We start from the raw sequence: 17,221 nt of genomic DNA, 5'->3' as shown, positions 1-17,221 counted from the left end.
AGATTATGTAGTACTGTAGGATGCATTCATCGAAAAAATCCAAATATAAGTGGACCTGCACAGTTCAAACCCATGTTGTTCAAGCGTCAACTATACTTTTTAAAAAATATTTATTTATTTATTTATATTTATTTTTGGCTGCATCAGGTCTTTTTTTCATCGCTGCATGCAGGCTCTCTCCAGCTGCGGCGAGCTGGGGCTACTCTTCGTTGCGGTGTGCGGGCTCCTCATTGTGGTGGCTTTTGTTGCGGAGCACGGGCTCTAGGCGCTCGGGCTTCAGTAGTCGTGGCACGCGGGCTCAGTAGTTGTGGCCTGCAGGCTCTAGAGCTCAGGCTCAGTAGTTGTGGTGCACAGGCTTAGCTGCTCTGAGGCATGTGGGATCTTCCCAGACCAGCAATGCATATCCCCTGCATTGGCAGCTAGATTCTTAACCACTGTGCCACCAGGGAAGTCCCCAAGGGTCAACTGTATAGTTAACTTTACATCATAGTATTAAAGTCAAGAGATACCAACGAGAAGGGTAAATAGCACCAAGGGCTTTATATCCTCTTCTGGGGAAAGAGTGTGTTTTCAGTTGTACCTGGGATAGTTCTATCATGTTAGGCAGAGGTAGGACTTTTTATTGTCTTTATGCAGAGATTCAGTTTAGTTTAAGGAGACGTGCATGGGTGCCAAGTTGAAAAGGAGTGGTTAGTTTTATGTGTCAACTTGGCTAGGACACAGCACCCAGATACTTGGTCCACTATTCTGGGTGTTTCTGTGAAGGCGGTTTTTGTATGAGATTCACATTTAAATTGGCGTACTTTGAATAAAGCAGATTACCCTCTATAATGTGTGTGAGCCTCATCCAATCAATTGAAAACCTTAATAGAACAAAGACTGGCCTTCCCTCCAACGCCAGAGCAAAAGAAGAACTGCGCCAGCAGACTGCCTTCGGACTTGAACTGCAGCTCTTCCCTGGGACTCCAACTGGAGATTTAGGACTGACCAAGCCTCCAAAATCACTTGAGCCAATTCTTTGAAATCAAAATCAATCAGTCAATCAATAAATCCCTCCCTCTCTCTCCCTCTCATTATGTGTATGTACACGCACGCGCGCACACACACACACACACACGCACACGCACACGCACACACATCCTAGCTGTTCTATTTCTCTGGAGAACCCTGACTAATACGAAGACTTACTAGGCACTGGGTTAGCTCTCTCTTCTAACCTTCGCAACAGTATTTTCAAATAACTATTATTCTCTTCAACCCACAAATGGAAAAACTGAGGTGTAGATGGGTCTAACACCTTAATAAGAAAAGGCAGCATCAAAAATAGAGGGCAAGGCACATGCAGTGGTCAGGGCAGTGGGTGTAGTGGTTTGCTCTAGTGATATACGGCCAGAATTTCAACTTAGGGCTAGCTAATTCCCAAGGGTACCTTTATCTTTGTACAAACATGGAAACTGGGTTCTAAACAAAGTAAGTGACCTAAATTCACAAAAGTGTCGGAACCACGCTTGGAAGATGAAAAAGTGCACTTTCACCTACAACGTACTTAGTGTCTGACTCAAAGCCACTTTCACCTAGTTTGGAATGGCATTTCCTGGTAATTCACCTTCATAGCAACAACTTTATCACAAGAGAAAAGTTGTCTTTCTGAGGATATAGTTTAGAAAACTTTAATTTGTTCAGATGTTCCTACAGAGGGTAAATTTTTTACAAAACATCATTGTATTTACAGGCAAATCTTCCTAGAAGTTGGCTACTCTTTCCAAAGCACTAAATATTTAAACTTTCTCATCTGATAAAAAATAAACTAGACAGTTGCCTATGAGACATATAAAAATCACCCTCAGGAACATGTTACCTGTCAAAATCAGAGTTCAGGTGCTCGAAATTCTTAATTACTCTAAGGACCTGGATATCCTGGCTGATGAAGCAAGGTGGCAACAATCCATGAATGTTCAACTGCTGTCTCTCTTCCAGGGTAAAAGCCAAGTCCTATGGAGAAAAGGAAAACACGATAATTCAAGGGGGGAAAAGGACAAAACGTATATCTACACACCAAATAAATCCAACAAGTATATGGAATTGAAAATCAGAAGATCTGGCATCCCTCCAAGCGTGGCCATGTGACTGAGTAAACCATGTAATCTCTCCATACCTCACTTTCCTCACCTTTAAATATTAGGATAATATTTTCAGATCTGTGTCACTTAGATAATGTTAGGATAAAATCAGGCAATGGATAGGAGGAAATTATCTGAAGCCACGCAAATGAAAGAAGATATAATTATCAGTATTAGTACCATTAAATTTAAAAATGAATAGTAGTTATTACAAAAGGTTTTTTAATGATGAACATGAGTAGGTCACCTACGACCTGCTGTGTTTCTTTTTTATTTATTTATTGGTTGCATCAGATCTTAGTTGCGGCACGCGGGATCTTTCGTTGTGGCATGCGGGCTCTTTGTTGCAGTGCACGGGCTCCTCTCTAGATGTGGCGTGCGGGCTGCAGAGTGCGTGGGCTCAGTAATTGCGGCGCACAGGCTTAGTTGTCCTGCGACATGTGTGATCTTAGCTCCCCGACCAAGGATTAAACCAGTGTCCCCTGCATTGCAAGACCGATTCTTAACCCCTGGACCACCAGGGAAGTCCCCTGCTGTGTTTCTATGTATAAAATAGGTCAGGAGACGCCTTATCTATGATTCCGCGGTACCTTTTCCAACATTCCTCTCCCAAGCTATCTCTCACTAATTATACACTCCTAGTTACACAAAACTTCTCACCATTGCCTGGACATGCCGCACCCCTTTCTTCTTGCACTATACCACAGTCAAGAATGTCTTCCTTCCCTGCTTCTCTCCTTTCAAGCCATACCTCAAACGCTCCCTCCTCTCTAAAGCCTTTCCAGACTCACCCAGTAAGCCCATTCGAACCTTATTATTATACCTACATCATCTGTTTACATGAACACTGACTGTACAAAACAACAGCATTACAAACTCAAAAACAAGCAAACAAAATAGAACTGATGAGTGCATACAAAAACCCAGAATGGACCTAGGAGACCGGCCACGATATAATACGAGGGGAAGTAATAGCAGATAAACCCAGTAGTCATTAATTTGGAAGATTAGGATCTCCCTGGAGATACTGAAGCCCAAGATTAGACTGACTGCTTTGGGTCTGGCCCCAGCGTGATGATGGGCGGGTTTGCTCCACGTGCTATTGGCACGGCTGGTGCCCGTTTCCAAGATGTTTTGCCCCACCAGCAGCCATTCCTTCACTACAAAAGCCCCATTACATGCCCAGCCGGGGGTCCTCTGGAGTTCTAATACACGTGGACAGCAGCAGGATGGTCCCCCTCCAAGAGGATAATCCAGGGTGTCCGGCCGTGCCTGGTGCCATCACCCCCTCCCAGATGCCTGGAGCACAGCGGACCAGCGCAGCCTCTCTATCCTCTTGCCTGGCGTCCCCGTCCGCACCAGGAGACACTGCGGTGTTGCTAGAACCCTTCCATGCCATTTTCTTTTTCATTTGTGGTTTGTGTCCCCACCAGAATGCAAACTCCACGAGGTCAGGGAATTTTGTCTGTTTGTTTTTCACTGCTTTATCCCTAGTGCTCAGAACAGTAACTGACATTAGACCTCAGTAACGTGCAAGATAAATAGAAAGTTTTAAATATTTTAGAGACTGACATTAAAATTTTAAAAACATTAAAACTGCTGCTCAGGAAACTAGCCTATCAAGCCTGGTAAAATTACATTTAAAATTTAAAGTAACAAGAAAGGGATGTTTTTGTGAAAAAGGAATCTACAAAATGGAAGGCATACTTCACCTGCTAAAAGCACAACTTGTTATAAAGATATAAAACTTTTTATAAGGACATAAAGTAAAATACTTTAAAATATAAAGATATAATGTAAAATGTCTGCTTCCTAGAAATGAAGCAGAATTATATACAGTAATCTATTTGAAAAAGAAGACAATAGACTTCTCTCTAGCTTGAAATGAAAACTTGGAAATTAAAAATGGGAAAAAAGCTAGGCTGAAGTTAAAGTCTCAAAAACATATGAATATATGTGAAGAAGCAGCAAACTTTTGAATGTTATGCCCTTGAAAATCTGCCTGTAAAAATAATAATCAAAATATTGGTATTCTGAGAATAAGGCTCATTATCGGAAGTACTAACATATGCTCGTTCTTTCTCTTTATAATGGCATTAACTCATCTATTGGTGTCATTAGCCAGTCTTTTTATATGAATTTTCCAATGTTTGGTCTGAAACAATTCCTCAGTCTAACAGGTTTACCATACCTTATGCCATGTAAATGATAACGCCACCTGGATATCTCTTGCTATATTCTTTGATGTTTAGTAACTACAAACTCCCATAGGCTGTTAGCCAAATTTTCCAACACGCACTAAAGTACAAATTCAACTCTTAAACAGAAACAAACAAACCACTAGGGCTTAGAAATCTGAAGAACTGGGCCAAGTTAAAGAGTTAAAGTCCTATGACTGGATTCATATCCTATTACTACTCTTTGTGAATTTTTTAAAAATCAATGAATATGTAAACTTAAATCTTAAAACCCCTGAAAATTTTTAAATATATACAGCAGTTTTAAGAATGACACATCAATGTGATTCCTACCAACCAGCAGCTTCCCAAAAAGTATTCAGAGAAACAATAAGTTGAATTTTGAACAATGTAATAATTCCGGCTCTCTAATGCATTTTTTCATACTAACAAAGACATATTAATATATTTTGCAGAAATTTATAAACAGGTCAGTTACATCTAAAACTTGACAGTGACACCCTAACTTAATACATTCTCCTTATTAAAAAGTTAAGGTAACATATACCTGTTTCAAAGAATTTTTACCTTAGGGTTCTCCTGCAGGGCCTATCCAACAAAGGACATTGTATCCAAAGTACACATGCAAGTTCTAACTTTCAAATGACTTCTATTAAGTCTTTTATGTAGTTGAAAAGCTTAGCTATACATATATTAGGTTTCCAGATCACCTATAATCCTAATTACCTAAAAGTGTTCTCATACACTCTAGGTTCAACCCTGTTTTTCTCTTTTTCTTTCTTTTACTTTCCTTCCTCCTTAAAAAACCTTTTGGACTAGATCCCTACACAGCAGAATGGTATGTTGTTTCACTGCTGAGGGCAACAAACAGGACAACTATTCTTCTAGACTCTACTAATTAATCTATGTATATCTTCTTGAGAAAACTGAGACTCTCAAGCAAAAGTGAAAACAAAATTCCTGGCATAACAGGAGACTTATATTAGAAACCATGTTTGCACAGAGCAAACATAACTGAGAAAGAAACTTTGTCCGGAGTAATTTATTAGAAACTATTGCCATAAAAACAACAAATAGGATCTATATTCCACACTAACTGTCTTTAATGTTTCCAACGAACTTCAGTAGTTTTTCTTTTTTCCCTGTATAATGACTAAAAATAATCAAGCTGAATGGCAAAAAGGAAAACATTACCTAAATCACAAAAATCTTTAAGATAATTTCTACATGTATGGTAATGCATTATGACAACAGAATTCATTAATTTTAATGTTTGAAGCCATAATCATATTAGGGCAGAGATGTTTGTATGTTTTATTCAACCAGTGAATCCCTAGTGCCCAGAATAATACTCATCACTTTGTAGATGATCAACAAAAAATGTGTTGGATTAACACATTAATCATTAATAAATCATTAATCAATTACTGATTTGCCGTAACTATACAGTTGCTATTATACGTTTCGGAGAAGACAAAGCAGAAAAGTGAAGAAAGAAGGTTTAAAGAAGTAGAAAAGACAGTGGAAAGTAATAATCGCAAAAAACCTGAAACAACTAAGCTACACTGGTACACAAGAATATTACTCAATAGTAAAAAAAAGAAAAACTACTGAAACAAGAAACATAAATGAACTGCAAATGCATTATGCTAATGAAGGAAGCCAGACGCAAAAGGTTACATACTGCGTTGCTTCGTTTATTTGACATTCTGGAAGCAGCAAAATTATAAGGATTAAAAAGATCAGTTCTCGGGTCGGGGAGTGGAGAGAAGAGCTGACTACAAAGGGGCAGCACGAGGGAATATTTTCGAGGTGGTGGAACTTTTCTTGATTGTGGCGCTGGTTACACAACATTGTACACTTGTCAAAACGAAGAGAAGTAGGGCTTCCCTGGTGGCGCAGTGGTTGAGAGTCCGCCTGCCGATGCAGGGGATGCGGGTTCGTGCCCCGGTCCGGGAGGATCCCACAGGCTGCAGAGCGGCTGGGCCCGTGAGCCATGGCCGCTGGCCTGCGCGTCCGGAGCCTGTGCTCTGCAATGGGAGAGGCCACAACAGTGAGAGGCCCGCGTACCGCAAAAAAAAAAAAAAAAAAAAAAGAGAAGTATATACCAGAAAGAGTGAATTTTACTGTGCTAAATTTTATTAGGTTCTATTAAAAAATCAATTCAGCAGCTAATTTGCTCATGTGAAAAGAATATAATTAAAATAACTTAAAGTTTGCTTAGCAAATTATGGATGCATTTCACATTCCAAATTTTAAAATACCTTTTTTAAAAGCTAATTTGTCTTCAATTTCTTTACCAAATTTTTTTCATAACTTATGATTTTGACTGAACTACATACAGATTTGATAAATGTGACATTACAGATAATATGGCATATCTGTCCTAAAAGGTCTTATGAAAATATGTTTTACAATTTTGTTGACAGTAATTTTGGGGAGAAATTATTTATATGTAAAGAGTACAAAAGGAGAGACCTTTACATTTTTATTATTTATTGTTCTGAAATAAAGAGATCAAATTGAGCTTTAGTTTTAAATATAATAATTTCAAATGTATTAACATAGTTTATGTGCATATTTCATATCTATAGAATGAGAGGAGATACTGGACATTTGCCCTGGACACATTCTACTGAATGGTTCCTTCCCCCAAGTCTTCCAGATTGCCAAAAATTGTCCTTTGAAACTGATTTTTTTTTAATTCTAATTGACAACATAGATAATAACTTTTAAAATTTTCCTAGTGGTATACAATCTCATTTCTTCAAAAAAACCATCAGCCAGATGGAATATACATTTCCAAGGTAAAGTTTACATCAGAAAAATAATATGATTATTTTGAATGCATTCGGTTGCGCAGTCAAGTTCTCTGGTAATAGTCTCCTTTAAGAGACAGAAAATCAATTATTTAAAATCAATATATTAACAGCTTTAAGAAAAAATATTTGGCTTTATTACATAGCAATTAATTCTTACAGATATCTGATATAAAGTAATTTAAACTGATATAAGTAATGATTATAAAAATATATCTAAAATACACTTGGCCCTAGATACACTAAAACTTATAAGAAAATATCATAATTGTACAATACCCCAAACTTATTTCATCTAGGTATTACAGGATATAGCAAGTATAACTACATTGTAGTTTAAGTGATGTTTGCTCAGTTTTAAAAAAGAAAGAACACCTCTACCTAAGGGAGCAAAAGGATTTTTAAAATATCAGATGAGATGTTTAATTAGGTCAAGTATTTCTTACTTAAAAGTCAGAACTTTAGGGGCTTCCCTGGTGGCGCAGTGGTTGAGAGTCTGCCTGCCGATGCAGGGGACACAGGTTCGTGCCCCGGTCTGGGAAGATCCCACATGCCGCGGAGCGGCTGGGCCTGTGAGCCATGGCCGCTGAGCCTGTGCGTCCGGAGCCTGTGCAACGGGAGAGGCCCCAGCAGTGAGAGGCCCGCGTACCACAAAAAAAAAAAAAAAAAAAAAAAAAAAAAAGTCAGAACTTTATAGATTCCTTATAAGGCTGAGAAATTGTTACCCATCAATGTCAACACTATATTTTCCAAATGTAAGTCTTAAAATCATTAATGAGGTTTCAAAATCCTTTCAGCAGAATGGAGTTCTACTGTTCTCAAAGAAGTTCTAAGGCGAATTTCACAGTAGAGAAAAGTCCCTGTTAAGGAAGCAGACTGGTAATTCTTAATAAACTATTGAAACTACCAATGTACACAAACGATAAAACCAAGTCTAAGATCACAGATTGAAATGTATATGAATAATCCAAACCAAATGGGTAATACCCATCGCCAGAAGAGTCTCTAGTAATCACACGGACATTTACGCTATTCCAACAAATATATTATACATGTGACTCAGACAAAACCCTCTAAATATGCCTACGATAATAAGTAAAGCGAATACTCAAGACAGTGAACCAGAAAGATCAGGACCACAAGGTAACTGTCTACTGTGCCTTCATTTGATTTCCTCCCTCTTTGAGGTAGAAGAATCTACAGCCTCAAAGTAGACAGCAATCCAATACACTGAGTTACCAATTAAATCACACATGAATTTGTAAATGACCCTTGCCGATTCCTGAATGGTGGCCTTCCTCCTTCTCTCTGGATTAGGGAGGTGTCCTCCAATGTTCTCCTACAGCACCACGTACTTCTATCATGGAACTTCCCATATTTCATTATTTCTGTTTAACTACTATTTCGCCCAGAGATCTAGGTGCTTCTGACGGACAGGCGCTATGCTATTCATGTCTGTATGACAGCACCTAATCCAACATCAGGATGGAGCAGTGCCTCGATCAATTTTAAATAAACAAATGGATAAATAAATATATGGATCTGAAACAACTTTTCAGTTTCATGTAGTTCAGTTCTCTGTAGCTCTATTTTGAATAACCAACACACCTAATTCAAATTCAAACTAGAAGGTTTTCATATGTGCACTAATACAGAGCGCTCATGATTTGAAATCTCTCAAATAACAATTGCGCTTTCCACACATACATTAGATTATTTAATTAAATTAATCCACTTGTAACAGCTTTTTAAAATGACTTTGAACCAGGTATTCAAGATCAACTTAGTATGACAAAAAGACATTTCTACCTGTCAGCCTAAGTGCTAGAGTTTGTGAGGAATTTTTTTTAAGTACCTTCATCTAAACAAGGGTTTCTCAACCTCAGCACTAGTGACATTTTGGGCTAGATAATTCTTTGTTGTAGGCAGCTGTCTAGTACATTTTGAATATATCATAGGTTCCATTAATCCATACACTTTAAATTTACACACATAATTCACTAACAAATATGAATTCATGGCAATATAAGTCTATAGAGCATACTATCTGGATTTAGACCCAAGTTTGGTTCACAAGGAGATATTATTTAACACTATGATTTTGAGCAGGTACTTAAAGTGCCTGGGGTTAAACGCAGGCTCTCCTCAACTTCCGCATCTACTAAATAGGAGTAATCAAACATATGGAACACACAGTAGATGTGCATGTTATGTGTGTCTCGTTTGGTTGCTGAGAGGATAAAATGAGACCAGATATTTTTGCATCCTATGTGAATTATAAAGTATTATATTGATAAAAATGCGTGAGTTACTAATAATAACTTTTAAAACAAAACCATGAATATACGAGAACTAAGTAAATACTGACTTTTATTCTTCACATTCTTGGTATTGTCAGAAAACTCCTGAATTTAAGAATCAGTTTTTAGAGACCCTGTCAGTACTTTTTGTGAAGACCCAATTTAGAACCCTACCAAAGGTTCTGAACCTAAGGTCCAAGGACCTAATAATGACAGACCCTCAAGGAATCAGTGGGTATAATTCAGGAATCTTTAAATGTGGACATCTTTTCTCACTAACTGCATGAAATTTAGTGTTTCCTTCCATTATAAAAGAAGGGAGAAGAGAAATAGTAGTAGTTCCTGTGATTATGTCATCAACAGAAATAACAAATATTTTCATATCACATTACATCTGTGACATATATCTTGAAATATCATTTATGCTTATCATCACTTTGAAATTACAGTAGTTTTAGACCCAAAATATGGTTGTTTTATAACATAAACAGGCATACAGTCTAGTCATATCGATGACCTTCATAATGACCTCTTTACAAAATAAAATTTTATTTTAAATTGCCCGTATTTAAGTATATTATCTTGCTATTTAAGTCTTTGATAAAGAGGAATATATCTTATAATATCCCACATTTATTTTTTCAATATTCTGATATCTATATTTCAATATAATCGGTTTCTTTTGTAACACTCTTTATTTCAAACACTATTTATTTAAACCAGTGATTTAAGGAGTCACAGACTTCCCCAGATTTCCAAAGGGGACTTTGGCAAAAAACATGTTAAGAATTATTGCAGAAAATTATGCTTCGGTGTCCTAAGGGATGCATACTTCACATGATATTCCCAGAAATACCACAAGATGGCTTTCTTACTTCAGATCCACAGTTGAGATTTTCAGAAACATTCTATCTCCTCTCAAGAGTTATTTTATGGAAGACTGTGAAGTTCACTGTATTGATCGGGGTTCTCCAGAGAAACAGAGCCAGTACAGCTGGAGACTCGGAAGAGCCAATGGTGTAGGTCTAGTCCAAGTTCAACGGCTGGAGAAACCAGGAGTGCCAATAGTATGGTTCTAGTGTGAAGGCCAGTAAGTTCAAGACCCAGGAAGAACCAAAGATTCAGTTCAGGTCCAAAGGTAGGAAAAAACTGGTGTCCCAGCCTGTAGGCGGTCCGGCAAGAGGGGTTCCCTCTTACTCACAGAAGGGTCAGCCCTTTTGTTCTATCCAGGCCTTCAACAGATTGAATGAGGCCCACCCACATGAGGGAGGGAAGTGTGCTTCACTCAGTCTACCGATTCAAATGTTAATCTCATCCAGAGACACCCTCCTAGACATACCCCAAATAATATCTGAGCAAACATCTGGGCACCCAGTGGCCCAGTCAAGTGGATACAAAATTAACCAAATATTTTTCAACAAGTATTTGTTGAGCGAATGCTCACAATGCTTACAGGCACTAAACCAGTGGAACACTGACATGCTGAATGTGGTTCAAAGCTTCATGAAGTTTGCAGTCCAGAGAGCTTAACAGGACATTATAGGAATAGCTACACAAATAACTCTAAAATAACAATGTGATAAGTACAGGGGAAAGAAAAGGCAAAACGTAAGATCTAAATTCATCTGGAGGGTTAAAAAGGAAGAGCTCACTGAGCGGTGAGGTTCAACTGAGATCTAAGGACAAGTAGAAGAGGAGGGGTTGACCAGCTGAAACGCTGGAGGTGGTAATGCCGGAAAGAGAGGCACAAACCCCGATGTAGAAAAGCGTGGCTTCCTGGAGAGAGCAGAGTGAAGGAAACACCAGCTGTGGGAAGAATGATGAAAGAGGCAAGCCCTGTTGACTAGTTAAAGTTTTAAACCTTAAATCTAGTTGTCGTTGTTGTTTTCCTGGTGAGTTATGCCGTCTAATGAAAATGCTACCAGGGAGCCGGCAGCACTCACCACACAGTATGTGTGACTCCTACACTGAGGAATCCCGATACTCAAGGTGGCTCAGTGAAGAAAGAAAAAGCCATGCTTCAGAACCAGTTTCAGAGTACCAGGCAACTAACAAAGGACTCAGCAGGGGACCACGACTCCCTGTTTTCCGCGTCTCCGTCTAATTCACACACTTCCCCCCAACTGCGCCCGTTCCCTGTATACCACCACCTCCTCTCCACCACACTAAGGGATTCATACCCTACATCAGTGACAACTTAACATATGAAAATTAACTTCAAACAATATTTAAAAACACACTTTGTAGAATATTTCTGGTCTATAATGGAAACCCTGGTCACCAGAAGCAGCAGTTCCCAGCAAGGGAAAACAGCTAGCCGGGGCACAGAAATGGGAGGGAAACAAACCTGTCATATTTTTGTGTATTTATTTTTATACAGTGAACCTGTAAGGATAGTAAAACATATTAAGAACCATTTATCTCATTTTCCAAGAATAAGATAATCGTATTTCTTATTTACATTGGTTAAATCACTATCCTTATGTTTCCGGCAGCTCTGGCTTGGGCAGAGACGGCCAGTTGCCTACTGTAACATCTGTTCTCCCTTTCCTCCCCAGCAAGAAAATCCTAATATTATGTAGGGCGGTCATGTATCAGGTGAAAGACTACCATTCCAGACTCCCCTGGAGTGAGATGCGGTCATGTGACGAAGTCCTGAGCAATGATATGGAAGCAGAAGTGTTGCGTGCATTGCGGGAAAGGCTCCTTAAAGAAAGCTGACTCCACTGGAAAGGAGGCCTTCTTGTGTTCCTCTCATTTCTTCCAGCGGCCAGCTTGGAAAGAGTAGATGATGTCTATAAACCTATAGCTGGTTAGGACCAAGAAGTGCTCTTGAAGACGACAGAGCAGCAATGTCCCTGATGACTCTGTGGACCCACCAAACAGCCCCGGACTGTCTACCTCTAAGTTCCTTCATGGGTGAAAGAGAAATAAGCTAGGTCTTAAGTGAGTCACTGCTGTTTTGTTGTTTTTTGTTTGTTATATGTAGCGAAGTCTAATTCTATTTCTTTTTTTTTGTTTTTTTGTTGTTTCTTTTTTTTTTTTTTGCGGTACGCAGGCCTCTCACCGTTGTGGCCTCTCCCGCTGCGGAGCACAGGCGCCAGACACGCAGGCTCAGTGGCCATGGCTCACGGGCCCAGCTGCTCCGCGGCATGTGGGATCCTCCCAGACCAGGGCACGAACCCATGTCCCCTGCATCGGCAGGCGGACTCTCAACCACTGTGCCACCAGGGAAGCCCGCAAAGTCTAATTCTAAATGATACACTGGTCATCCTTATACTCACTAAAGGGAAGAGATTCTCCAACACACACCCAACAGCATCAACATCCCTCAAATGGCATGTGACCTGTGGAGAGGTTATGGCCACATCTGAAAGGTAGAACAGAGCTATAAGAATGACTTCAAGAATGATCCCTCATGTATCCCTTCAATAAACTTTTTTTTTTGCAGAATACTTAACTATATTCCAGGGCCTATGAGCAGCTATGTTGAAAGATGAAGCTTTAATACAAACCAGCATAACCACCCTGCAACCCACCTCCACCAAGGAACTTTGAATCTTGTAATTTCTGTAGTATTTTTTTCATCATAACATGAAGAGGAACAGAAGTGAAGTACTACATAGATATAAAAAAAAAAAAATCATCTTTCTAAATCCTTAGAATACAGAAATATTTCCACAGAACTCTACATAGAAATGAACCATTTTCCACAGAATAACCTTTATTACTAATATTTATTTGGCTGTAGAAAATATGTCCCCAGTAAACTGGGCAAAAAAAATGTGAATAAACATTTGAGAGCTGATTCCCCCATTTTTTTTTCCCCTGAAACTTAAAATCAAGTTAGACTTAGTTTCACACATTCCCACCTTTAAAATAACAATCTAAGGGTTCTGGTCCTGTGCAAGATGGTATAAGCATACTTTTCCTTGTCTCTCCCACTAAATCCAACTATAGACCTTGCATACAATGCACTGAGCAGCCACGTGAAAACTCTGAAGGGTAAATGGTAGGAGAAGAACTGGGGAAGAAGACCAGAATCCAAGGTACCACCAAAGCATCAGTGACATTTCTTGGAGTTTGCCCTCCAGTATGACCTGGCTTTTTTTTTTTCATATCCCTCTGTAATCAACTGACCTTGACTCAAAAAGCAGCACAAAGGCTGCGAATGCAACTGAGTGCAGGCAAAAAGAGTGCCAACAGAAGATTTCTCCTTCTGGTCCAAGAATCAGAAAAGGGTACTCTTTTTAAAGGTCACAGAGGAGGGAGATTCACTATTATTTTCCATTCTCTCCAGTCCCAAACCCCAGGCAATCCCATAGTGGGTGGCAGGAGCCACTGCAGATGTCTAAAATTCTGAGGGAGGAAAATCATTCCTTTTAAACAAAGGAGCAATGGCCCCAAGATCATGGGTCAAATATCTGTTGCATTTTTCTCTGTCTTCCAGTAAAACTTGGCTCCAGACACAAACGCACCTGGAAGAAACACATAGCAGAGCGGGGAAACTAAAGGCCCAGTTTTCTGGCTACTGGGCTGGAAAGGGGGGACCTCAAGAAGACAAAAAGTATCAGAAAGATCACAGAGAAAAGGAAACTCAAGAAAGTAATCTCATAAAGTTGTACATAAACTCCTGAGGTCACCTCTAAGATACGCATGTATAGATCTGATCTTAAACAGCATAACAAAGGACCTCAGAACTAAACTATAGAGTAAACCACTGCATAGATCCTACACTGGCCACTAAGCAGTACACATGATGAACAGATCCAAGCAGAACTACAAAGTAGGCTTTGAAAACATAATTGATACTGGAACCACAACCCATAGAACGTGAGTCCAACTTTCAAACTGAAAGTTTGAAATACTACAGAAATTACAAACTGAAAGGTTGAGTGGCTGCAAAAAACTAAAAAGAACAGCATTCCCTTGAGGATTTAACCAAAACCTAGAGTCTCCTAATATGCAAAATATCCAGAATACATGCAAAAATTACTGAGCATATAAAGGAACAGGAAAGTGTTAATTCTCAAAGGGAAAAAAATCAACAAACGCCAGTCCTGAGATGACACATACAATGGAATTATCACATGAAGACTTACAATGTTACTGCAACTATGCCACAAACCATAAGGGCCAAACATTTTGAAACAAATGGAAAGATAAAAAGTTTTGGCCAAGAAAGAAAAGCTATAAAAAACCAAATGGAAATTTTAGAACTGAAAAATACAATAACTGACATAAAATATTCACTGGATGGGCTCAAGAACAGAAACGAAGTATAAGAGCAGAGACTCAATTAACTTAAAGATAGATAATTAGAATTTAACCATCTGAAAAGAAAAAAAAGACTGAAAAAAAAGTCAGAGGCTCAGGGACCTGTGGGACAATACCAAAAGGCCTACTACTTATTTCAACAGAATCCAAAAGCAGAGGAAAAAGAAAAAACATTTGGAGAAATAATGGCTAAAAATGTACCAATGTTAGCACAAGACATAAACTGAAAAACTCAAGAAGCTCAGCAAACCCCAAGTAGATAAAGAAATCCAAACCCAGAAAAATTATATTCAAGTTGCTGAAAACTAAAAAATAAACAACTTTAAATGAGCCAAAGAAAAATGACATCACATACACATGACATTTCAAATGACTGCAGATTTCTCATCAGAAATAAGGGAGGCCAAGAGAAAGAGAAATGGCATTATTAAAGCATTGAAGGAAAACAACCGTCAACCTAGAATTGGTTCAAGATGGTGGAGGAGAAGGACGTGCTCTCACTCCCTCTTGCGGGAGCACTGAAATCACAACTAACTGCTGAACAATCGTCAACAGGAAGACACTGGAACTCACCAAAAAAGATACCCTCATCCGAAGACAAAGGAGAAGCCGCAATGAGATGGTAGGAGGGGTGCAATCACGATAAAATCAAATCCATAACTGCTGGGTGGGTGACTCACAGACTGGAAAACAGTTATACCACAGAAGTCCACCCACTGGAGTGAAGGTTCTGAGCCCCACATCAGGCTTCCCAACCTGGGTGTCCGGCAACGGAAGGAGGAATTCCCAGAGAATCAGACTTTGAAGGCTAATGGGATTTGATTGCAGGACTTCGAAAGGACTGGGGGAAAAAGAGACTCCACTCTTGGAGGGCACACACAAAGTAGTGTGTGCACTGGGACCCAGGGGAAGGAGCAGTGACCCCATAGGAGACTGAACCAGACCTGCCTGCTAGTGTTGGAGGGTCTCCTGCAGAGGCAGGGGGTGGCTGTGTCTCACCATGACGACAAAGACACTGGCAGCAGAAGTTCTAGGAAGTACTGCTTGGCCTGAGCCTTCCCAGAGTCAGCCATTAGCCCCACCAAAGAGCCCAAGTAGGCTCCAGTGTTGGGTCTCCCCGTGCCAAACAACCAGTAGGGAGGGAACCCAGCCACACCCATCAGCAGATTAAAGAAGATTAAAGTTTTACTGAGCTCTGCCCACCAGAGCAACACCCAGCTCTACCCACCACCAGTCCCTCTCATCAGGAAAACTGCACAAGCCTCTTACATACCTTCACCCACCAGAGGGCAGACAGCAGAACCAAGAAGAACTACAATCCTGCAACCTGTGGAACAAAAACCACATTCACAGAAAGAGACAAGATGAAAAGGCAGAGGGCTATGTACCAGATGAAGGAATAAGATAAAACCCTAGAAAAACAACTAAATGAAATGGAGATAAGCAACCTTCCAGAAAAAGAATTCAGAATAATGATAGTGAAGATGATCCAGGACCTTGGAAAAAGAATGGAGGCAAAGATCAAGAAGATGCAAGAAATATTTAACAAAGACCTATTAGAGAACAAACAGAGATGAATAATACAATAACTGAAATGAAAAACACACTAGAAGGAATCAATAGCAGAATAACTGAGGCAGAAGAACAGAAGAACATTCTGACCTGGAAGACAGAATGGTGGAATTCACAGCTGTGGAACAGAATAAAGAAAAAAGAAAGAAAAGAAATGAAGACAGCCTAAGAGACCTCTCGGACAACTTAAATGCAACAAAATTCACATTATAGGGGTCCCAGAAGGAAAAGAGAAAGAGAAAAGACCAGAGAAAATATTTGAAGAGATTATAGTGGAAAACTTTCCTAACATGGGAAAGGAAACAGCCACCCAAGGCCAGGAAGTGCAGAGAGTCCCACACAGGATAAACCCAAGGAGAAACATGCTGAGACACATAGTAATCAAACGGGCAAAAATTAAAGACAAAGAAAAATTACTGAAAGCAGCAAGGGAAAAACGACAAATAACATATAAATAACATACATAACCTCCCACAGGGTTAACAGCTGATTTCTCAGCAGAAACTCTACAAGCCAGAAGGGAGTGGCATGACATATTTAACGTGATGAAAGGGAAGAACCGACAAGCAAGATTATTCTACAGGGCAAAGATCTCATTCAGATTCGATGGAGAAATCAAAAGCTCTACAGACAAGCAAAAGCTAATAGAATTCAGCACCAGCAAACCAGCTATACAACAAATGCTAAAGGAACTTCCCTAAGTGGGAAACACAAGAGAAGAAAAGGACCTGCAAAAACAAACACAAAACAATTAAGAAAATGGTCATGGGAATATACATATCGATAATTTACTTAAATGTGAATGGATTAAATACTCCAACCAAAAGACACAGGCTCACTGAATGGAAACAAAAACAAGACCCATATATATGCTATCTACAAGAGACCCACTTCAGACCTAGGTACACATGCAGACTGGAAGTGAGGGGATGGAA

At 39.5% G+C, this 17,221-nt stretch overlaps 1 protein-coding gene across 2 annotated transcripts in view; it reads right to left on the bottom strand.

Moving 5' to 3' along the window:
• The window catches only part of ME1 (malic enzyme 1), a 192,381-nt gene that overhangs the window by 159,926 nt on the left and 15,234 nt on the right, over positions 1–17,221 (bottom strand). The window contains exons 1-2 of one of the 2 annotated variants that reach the window (XM_065889065.1): positions 3,174–3,330; positions 1,859–1,992 (exon numbers count right to left, since the gene is read on the bottom strand). Coding sequence is in view for 1 of the 2 variants with exons in the window: in XM_065889064.1 (XP_065745136.1) it covers positions 1,859–1,992 (134 nt within the window). In the remaining variant the exon portion in view is untranslated. Of the gene's footprint in view, positions 1–1,858; positions 1,993–3,173; positions 3,331–17,221 lie in introns of those variants that run through there. The other variant, XM_065889064.1, reaches the window with a different exon arrangement.

Source organism: Phocoena phocoena, chromosome 12, assembly GCF_963924675.1.
Source record: "Phocoena phocoena chromosome 12, mPhoPho1.1, whole genome shotgun sequence".
NCBI lineage: Eukaryota > Metazoa > Chordata > Mammalia > Artiodactyla > Phocoenidae > Phocoena > Phocoena phocoena.
The sequence above is the reverse complement of the archived record's forward strand: the minus strand, read 5'-3'. Positions and strand labels throughout refer to the sequence as shown.